This window comes from Arachis hypogaea, chromosome 1, assembly GCF_003086295.3.
Source record: "Arachis hypogaea cultivar Tifrunner chromosome 1, arahy.Tifrunner.gnm2.J5K5, whole genome shotgun sequence".
NCBI lineage: Eukaryota > Viridiplantae > Streptophyta > Magnoliopsida > Fabales > Fabaceae > Arachis > Arachis hypogaea.
The window spans coordinates 8,100,860-8,110,835 of NC_092036.1; the positions used below are offsets into that span (position 1 = coordinate 8,100,860).

At 27.4% G+C, this 9,976-nt stretch overlaps 1 protein-coding gene across 1 annotated transcript; it reads right to left on the reverse strand.

Moving 5' to 3' along the window:
- Positions 1–1,069: 1,069 nt before the first annotated feature.
- Positions 1,070–6,741, reverse strand: LOC112794230 (trans-cinnamate 4-monooxygenase). Its single transcript, XM_025836337.3, has 5 exons — positions 6,235–6,741; positions 4,834–5,195; positions 3,920–4,053; positions 2,212–2,599; positions 1,070–1,447 (listed from the first exon to the last, which is right to left on the reverse strand). The coding sequence occupies exons 1-5, from the start codon at positions 6,655–6,657 to the stop codon at positions 1,237–1,239; spliced, it is 1,518 nt and encodes a 505-aa protein (XP_025692122.1). The 5' UTR covers positions 6,658–6,741; the 3' UTR covers positions 1,070–1,236.
- Positions 6,742–9,976: the final 3,235 nt, after the last annotated feature.

The window sequence follows — 9,976 nt, forward strand, 5'->3', positions numbered from 1 at the left end:
ATGCGGTACGTTAAGTAACATTACAAGACATACCTAATAGTTCTAATTAACTATTAACATGATTTGTTTATGAAATTAGATCAAATCAACCCCGAATTGAGGAATTCCAATGCCTCAAGTTCTCACCTCATTTAAATTTTAATTTGATATAATTTCATAAACTTATTATATTAATAGTCAATTAAAATTTCTAAGTGTGTGTTATGGTCATTTAATGTATCACATTAACAAATTTTAACACTATCAACAAAGAAAATTATGAAAAAACTAACGTGACTAATTAAAAATTTTTAAAGGATAAATTTAATTAAAAAATTTTAAAGAAACTAATTTGAAGAACAAATAATTTTTAGGACTAATTTGACTCTTAAAAAAATCGCACACAAAATGTGACCAAATCCCTATTTTAGTCCTTGAGATTCACGCAATTACTCATTTTGGTCCTCGAAATTCAAAATTACCTATACTAGTTCTCCAGATTTAAGTTTGGGCACCAATATGGTCCCTCGACTTTTTTTGGTGATGATTAGACAAATGGAGTGCTGAGATGACACCCTTCTTGTCACGTTGGACACTGTAACGGGTAGTTGATGTAGCGAGAGTTGTATTTGATCCAATTTAGTCTCCCATTGTTAAAACTTTCTCATTATAACTTAGATAAATAATAAGATAATTAGAATTTTAGGGACTAAATTGGATACAAATACAACTCTCCCTATGTTAGCTAGCTGTTGCAGCGTCCAATGTGGTAGGGAGGGTGTCATCTTAGCACTTCGTTTGTCTTATCATCACTGAAAAGAGTCGAGGGACTAAATTGGTGTCTAAACTTAAATCTGGAGGATCAATATAGGTAATTTTAAATTTTGAAGACCAAAATGAATAATCGCGTGAATCTCAGGATCAAAATAGGAATTTAGTCCACAAAATGTCAAAGATGTTTAGAATGGGTAGAAATTGTGTCTCAAACAGTGTATGAGTGCCAAACATGCTTTGTCTTGTAGTTGTAAGTAGCCACGTCAAGAACCAAGGTTCGATTCCCATTATAGCTAGGTTGTAGTAGAAAAGAACCTTCAGTGTAAAATCATCATTTGAAGCTCATGATTTACAATAAGAGGTGCAAAGAATAACAATACACCCTTATATATAGTAACATATCCCCATTTTTCAAACAAAATCGATCAGTGTAATACACCAATAAGTTGGATCATTAAAAGAATACAAAGAAACAAACAGGAATCAAAATGATCTGGGCTTGGCAACAATGGTGGAATGCTTGAGAATGTGAAGACTAAACTGCCCTCCTTTCTCAGTGGTGTCAAGCTTGGACTGTCCAGGGGGAGGTAAGAGCTCAAAGTTTTGCACCAAACGTCCCAATGTGATGCCAAGTATAGGCAATGCAAGAATGATCCCTGGGCAACTCCTCCTCCCCACACCAAACGGTAGGTACCTGTATTTTTGTATATATACAAATACCAGTATTAAATACAACACAATACATAATAAATATGATTATTTTATCCTAAACTAAAGTTTGAGCGGAAGATTAAAAAATTTTTAGTGGGACAGAAATTTAGTCAAATCATTATTGACTTATAAACTAATAAGTTGAGTTAAATCAGTCTCATTTTTTTTCTAAAAAGTTTTATGATTCTTGAACTAAATCTTATATGTGACGAAAAATTTGATGTAGAGATTAATTTGTTTAGATTAAATATCATTTTTTATCTCTAATTATTTTGTTTGTTGTAATTCAAAAATTCTTAAAATGTCTCTAACTATCAAAATAATTGATTTAAATAGTCTATGTAAATAATAATTTATTGATATAATAAAAATTGTTTAGACCCATGATAGAAACTACTTATACTAGTTTTTTTTTTATTATTGGAAAACATTTAAAAAATTTTAAATAATAAATGAGCGTTTGTTTTTCAGATAAATAGTCAGTAATCAAAAAAGATATTTACTCATTTGTTTAACTATTGGATTGGAAACTAAATCACTAATTTGAGTAAAAGTTTCTTAAAGAACTTATTTGAAATATTATTTTAAAAAAAAAACTTGTAGTGGTATAAAAAAATAGAGTATAAACAATTGAGTAAAACATTGAAACAAATTAAATCCTAACAAATATAAATGCAGCATTAAAATACTAGTATTGATATGAGATGGTAAGATGGTAATTTAGGGTTATGGGTAGTAGAAAATTACCTGAAATCATTTCCATTAGCTTCAACCTTGGACTCTTCTTCCAAGAACCTCTCAGGCCTAAACTCTTGAGGGTTGTTCCACTTAGCAGGGTTGTTAGCAAGCCACCATGCATTGACCAAGATCTTGCTCTCAGCAGGGATATCATAGCCACCAAGCTTTGCATGATGGAGGTTCATGTGTGGAACAAGGAGTGGAATTGCCATTCTTAGCCTTAGTGTTTCCTTGATGACTGCTTGAAGGTATGGGAGCTTGTGTGTGTCTGGCTCAGTTATTTGGTGTCCTGCTCCTAAAACTCTATCAATTTCATCTCTTACTTTCTTTTGGATTTCTGGGTGGTTCACTAACTCAGCTATTCCCCACTCAATTGACCATAGTGTTGTCTCTATTGCTGTTTCAAATCCAAAAAAAAAAAACAAAAAACAAATTTTAATTAGAAATATATAAGAATTGAATTTCATTAATAAAAATGGCATAAATACAAGTGATCACAATCAACATCACAACAATGCATTGCAAAATATGAACAATAATTGCACCAAATAACATACAAACAAATACTAAAATGCCCAATTTGTATCCGAAATTATATTATCTGTGGAAATTAAACTCATATATTGTTTTTATATGAAGTTGATAATTAAAAATTATTAAATAATTAGATATATTTAATTAAATTATTATTTAATAATTTTTAACTATTAATTTTATACAAAAACAAATATATTTGAATATCAACTCAACTTTCATTATTACTACTACTACTACATTTAAATTCTTAAATTTTAAAATTAGCCCCTAAATTCTTTAGTTTTATACGTTAGTCCCAAAACATCACGTGTATTCTAATCAAACCCTAAGATGAACTCTAATTAATAATTATAGATCAAAACCTAGCTACCACCCCACCCAAAAAAATGAAACATATATACCATAATTAATTGCTTTTAAAAAAATGTTGGACATTTATTTTAATGTGCACTAGGGGTTGGTACTTGGTAGTGGTGAGAATGCTAAATGAACAAAAAATAATAATAATAATAATCACAAACAAAAAATAGAAAATATTTTTGCCACTATGGTGGAGGTAGGTAGACCAACTAAATGATCACTTTCATAGTTTCATAGTATATATATGGTCACCAATATTTGAAGTCAGAGTTGCTTTTTCAAATAATTGTACAATTAAGAAAAAAATTTCAATGTATTGTAGGTTAACCTGAAAGATAAGTTTTTTAATCAATACATTCTCTAAAAAATACTATAATTAGATATTTGTAATAAATTTTGTTCTAAATTAAATATATTAAAAATTAAATTCAAAGCTTAATATTAAAATAAAATTATTCTCGAACGTGCTAATATGGTCAAGTGGGACCAAAAATAATTACCATGGTCACATGCCTGTGCATCCCAAAAACCTTGTTTATTACATGTTTAAATCTTAGATACAGAAAACAAAACACTTGTAATAATTATTGTTCTGATCATTTTACCTACCGTTCTGATTAACTTTATATAAACGTGATTAGGTAGGTCAGAAAAAGGCATTGGTATGAATTGAATCATTTCAATATAAATATATATAGTTAATTTATTTTTAATGTGTATTTATATTTTAATATATATTTTATTTTGATAATTAATTTTAGTGTATACGTAATAATTTGTAAGAATTAAAAAAAGAAAAAGGAAAGTTGATTATTATTACCAGCAACGTTAATATTCTCAACAATGTAAAGAACGTTGTCCTCATTGATTTCGCCTTTTTTCTGTGCATCCAAAATGTGATCCATTGCGCACTTTAGGCCTTCGTTGTGGGTTCTCTTTGTGCTCTCTAGTTTCCTGTTGTTAATTCCAAAATCATAATAAATAATAATCCACAGCACTTCTTGAATCCTAGTACTAAAAACATTATTACTCATCATTGACATGCACATGTAGTAACTTAAAAGGAAAAGAAAAGCATAATTAAAATTCCACAATAATTATTATAATCTAAATAGTAAAATTATACTTAAATAAAATAACAAAAATAATTATAATAATTTCATTACCTAAAATATGTAGAAAGAATACTATAGAATTAGCAATTTTAGTTGAAAAAGTAGAAAATTTTATTAATATTGACTCAAATATAAGTCAAATATAAAGAAGAAATATTGATCCATCTTCTAACATTCTTCTAAACAAAAAAAAAATGAAATAATAAGGACTAATTTACCTTTAATTTTATTTGAGAAATCACTATAATTAAGTTTCATTGATTAAAAAATTATGATGAATCAACCAAAATGATAACAAGAGTGTGAAAAAAATTATATAAATTTTTAACACTAATACATTTTACAGTGAACTAAAAAAATCCCCGAGTAATAATTTTAAGTAAGATCTTGAATTTTCTGGCAAAAAACACCTATTTATTGTTGATGTTTAATAATAAAAAAATAATAACTCAAAATTATCTTATTTAATTTAGATTTAGGTTTATATTTTATAATAAAAATTCAGGTAGAATTAACTTTACATCATTGATAATTAAAAATTATTAAATAAATTTCACCGTTAAACAAAGTGCATCGTGGATACGAAGGAGAAAGGGAAATTACGAAATAGGACACATACTTTCTCTCCTCAACGAAATGGTCCTTGAAGAGCTTCAACCTGGTGTCCTTAACCTCCTTGCATATTTTCAAGTACCCTCTCAACAATGGCCTCAAAATGGGAATGAAGTCACCGTAGTTATACTCAAAGCTCTGAGCCAACCTACTCCTTTCTCCGTTCAGCAGCCGAAGCTTCTGGAACATTGGATCCTTTTCGCTCTCGAACCTTCTGTCGAACATTATCCTGAACATGTTGTTGTACATCATCAGCTGCAGCCTCCGCCGCAGAACCGTCCCGCTCGTCGCCGCTTCCGGGTTGTTTTTAACATCCTCCACCACTTTCGCCGCCTCATCCTCCCACCCATAACGGTACTGCTGCACCACCTGCTCGTTATAAAAAAAAGTGTTGTCCAAATTATTAAAATATTAGTATTCTAAAAATATTTATATTAATATTTTTATTAAATTTAAAATTATTTATGGTCTTAGGATATTTTTGATGTGAAAAGATGATATAATTATTATTTGATAGAAGTTTTTAATTGAACATTTGTTAAGGTTAAATATTTATACCAAAACTTTAATTTTTTTATTATAAATTATTTAAATAGTTTTAAGAACAATTATTACCTTTTTAATAGTTATTATTAATATATTAACTATTAAATGCTCAAACTTTTAATGATAAAAACGAGTCAACTAGCCAAAAAGAAAATAGTATAAATAAAACGATTTCTGCAACAAGTTTGTGAAAAAGCACGTGAGATCTAAATTAATTGGTCCCACAGAGTAAAAGAAAAAAGAAACGTGAGAATTGAGGGAAAAACATTGAAAATATTGTTTTGGACTCCCTATATAACAATAGTATTTTTTAAAAATGAAAATTCATCAATTATTAGTTAAAAATAGTTAAATAATAATTTTATTAAATATATTAAATTATTTAATAATTTTTAATTAATAATTTTAAAATTATATTTATTTACAGATATAGAATAAAATTAAAAACACAAAAATATAAAATTATATTTAATTCAGATACACTAAATTAATGTATTTTATATTTATTTAAATAAAAAAATAAAAAATTAATAAAAAATATAAATTTTTATTATTTTTTATAATTATATTTTTTATTTTTTTAACGACAAAAATTAAATTTTTATAGTTTGTATTAATTTTTCACTTTTTTTAATATCTTATTTTATTCAGTTTTTCATAACCAAAACATCTCATATGTCGAAAGTGGCAGGTGAATCTCTACCTTTTTTAAGACAAAAATGTTCTTATATACATTTAATTTTAGTTATCTAATTAATGCGGATTAATTACTCTTGTTTAATAACAAAGAAGATTAACGTAAAAATGATATAACTCAAGTAATTTCAGTAACGTAAATCTGTTATAACTTATAACACCTAACCTTGTTGGTGAAGAATGGTACGGTCATGATTCGGCGCATCTTGCGCCAATGTTCACCGTAGACGGTGAAGACCATGTCTTGGCCTTTACCGGTGAAGATGTCGAACACAACGTTTCGGGTTCGTGACCCGAATTCAACGCCTTGTGTGTGTAGAACCTCTTTTGCCAGCTCCGGCGACGAAACCACCACCAGGTTTCGCTGCCCCATGCGGAGGAGGAAGATGTCGCCGAATTTCTTCGCCAGTTCCGTCAGGTTCCGGTGGTTCAGGTCGTCGCCGACTTGCAGCCAGTTGCCGAAGATCGGTACCGGGAGTGGTCCCGGCGGGAGCTTGAATTTTCTCCCTCGTAGTTTGGAGACGACGATGGAGACGACGGCGGCGAGGAAGAGTGCCAAGAGGACCTTCTCTAAGAAAAGGAGGTCCATGGTGATTGTGAATGTCAGTGGCAAAATGGTAATTTTATGGGAGTTTGATGTTTCGGTTTGGTGGAGTAGAATGCGGGTTGAGTCTTGAGTGGGATTTATAGGGGGTTAGCCAAACTTGGAGTAGTGATTTATTTTATTTATTGTTTCTCTTTATATTTTGCTACTGACATGTTTATTAACTTACTTTTTATTACTGTTTATGAAAAAACTGGTATTAGAATTCAGCTAAAGGAAAAATATTACGTTAAATATTAAATGTTAAAATAATAATAATGATAATATAATCTTTTAACTAAAAAAATTAAAATCTAAATGATAGAAATAATAAAATTTAATTTTTATAAATGTATATATAATGAAAGATATTTATACATTAATGTCTATTAATACACTATTAACTATAAATTTACGACTATGTTTTATGTATATCAAAATTAGCCATTAAAATTAGCCATTAATATAAAATATATGTTAAAATATAAATACATATTAAAAATAAATTAAACTATATATATATATTTATATACAAATATATTAATAATTAATTTTAATAATTAATTTTAGTTTACAAATAATATTTTTGATAAATTTATTAAGGAGAAAAATTACTGGTGATGTGAATTTTCGAAACTTCTTCGATTGGTGACGTGAATTTAAGAAATATTAATAAGTGACAACAATAACTTATAAGTTATAACAAGCATTAAGGCAATGGATAAATTTTTTAGTAAAACCCTTCTTCGCTCTTTGATTTTTTTTAATTTAGATAATTTATATTTTAATGCTTAAAAAATAATAATTTATTTTTTGTTTTTTTCGTTAGATGTATGAGTTTTTTTATGGAAATTTTTAGCAAAAATTTGATAGAATGTTTATATATAATATTAACTTGTATTATTTGATATTTACCTGTCTTGTATAGATAATAATTATTTGATTGAGATTGTGTATTGTTTATATAATTATTAAAATAATATTATAAAAAATGATAACTATTTAATTTGGATATAATTTTAATGATTATGTAAAAATTAAATAGTTACAAATAAATGATTATCATCTATATAAGACTAAAGAAAATAGGTTATACAAATTATATTACACGTAAGTATTTTTTGTTATGATCATTTTTTGTTAAAATTTCTCACACAATAACTTATGCGTCTAATAAAAAAAGTAAATTATCATTTTTCAATTATTAATATATGTATTGTTTAAACTATAAAAAAAAATAGAAGTGGAAAAAGATTTTTACTCAAAACTTTTTTATGATTGTGGTGTGTGAGTGTGAGGAAATATGGGGAAGTAGTTATTGAGAGAGAAGAATCAAGAATGGGGGGTGAGGGTGGCTAAGCGTGTGTATGTGTTTGGGGGTAGGTGAGGACTGAAGGGGGTTGGTGGCTAATAATTATTAAGTTGGAGAGTGTTAGGGGAACAATGATTATTTTGAATAACATGAACAACTACCAATTAAATATAATTTCATTATATCTTAATTTAATGCTACTTATTAAATTTATTTTTTTAACCCTATTAATTCACATTGTTCGTATATTATTCAAAAATATTATTAGTTATCTATATTTTTTCTATTAAATTTTATAAAATTAAAAAATGTAAACAAACATTCTTTCGAATAAGTTACCAAAAAAAATAAATCTTTTGAACAGAAATCCAACAAAACTTTTAAAAAATGTGAAAAATTCCCTCTCCCTTTCAACGTCACGTGACTAACATGGAGGCAACGAAATTTATTATTTAAAGAAACAGTAGTGTGATTTGGATTTTTAATATAGTAAAAAAATATTATTTGTATATTAAAATTAATTATTAAAATAAACATATGTATAATTTAATTTATTTTTAATGTGTATTTATATTTTAACATATATTTTATATTAGTAGAATTACTCATTACTCAATATAGTATAGAAAGTTTATCACCTGCTTTTTTTTAAATAAAAAATAAAGAAATTCGAACTCGCGACCTCTTAGATGAATAGATAAGTATAGAAAAATTATGTCATTTGAGGTATAATTCGTTGTCTTATCACATGTTCCGTTGTACTTAAGTGAAATATTTTATTCTATTTTTTCCAACTATCCATATTTAATTTAAAAAATGTAAACGGTAGAAATTCAATGTAATTTTTTTTGTATAGATCTAAACCAAAAATAAGATTCTTTAACATTTCTTATTAAGTATAGAGTATTGTACTCTTTATTAATTCATAAATCTCAATTTTTTTATTTATTATATTTTATATGAATGATCTAAATTTAAAGAGATAATCCATTACTTAGGAATTATTTTTTTTATTTTAATTTTGGACTAAAGTCCAAAACAAATATATATATATATATATATATATATATATATATATATATTAAAAGCAATGTGTCTATCCAAAAAAAGCATTTGGACTTTGAAATTGAAATATATAATGCATAAAATATAAATTAAAAATCTATGCACCAAACTCAAAAGAATCACATTCATACAATTGCTAGAATCTCATCACTTCGGACATCCACAATTAGCAACTCGATATGAAAATAAGTTTTATCAAACTTATTTGAAGATTGTTACCACCATAATCCTTTGATCTTAAAGATGAAATGCCATCTTTGACCAAAGAAACCTAGGTAGAGATGAATCAAAGGAGAAAATGAGCCGTATTGTTTTACACAATGAGAGAAGACATGACGGCAAGAGTTGATGAAGGAAGATATTAAAGACTTTGGGTTGGCATTGATATAATGGAGGAGCATCATCACGTTGAAAATGAGCTGCTAGTTAGGGAAGGGTGGAGATATTTAAAGGCATTAGATCCGCAACAATGGAGTAATGAAAGAGTTCCATCAAATTCTGGCTGAGTGCTTCGCTAGTGTAATAGCTGTTCTGTCTCGAGTCGCGATAAACTAGGAGTTTTTTTTTTTTTGTCGGTTTGTGTCAACTTGATCGTTTAAGTCATGACAAAATATAAAAGCCCAAAAGAGTAAAAAATATAAAAAAATACTTATAGAAAATAAGTTGATACAGATTTACAAATATTCTTTGTGGTTAAAAGCCTAAATAACACCTACTTCTTACAAGAAATAAATACTTAAAAATGGCAGGATGGCATGCTTTTCGAAAACCTGGATTAATTAACCTTAGCCAAATATTTATAATGTAACGAAATTCTGTCTTGTTAGGCTACTTACCAAAATTAGAGTGAATTAGACAGATCTCTCACTATTGTTTCATTTCAAAAGAAAGCATAATGTATAATTGATATCCGACATGAAACAAAAAAAATTAATAATATAATAAGAT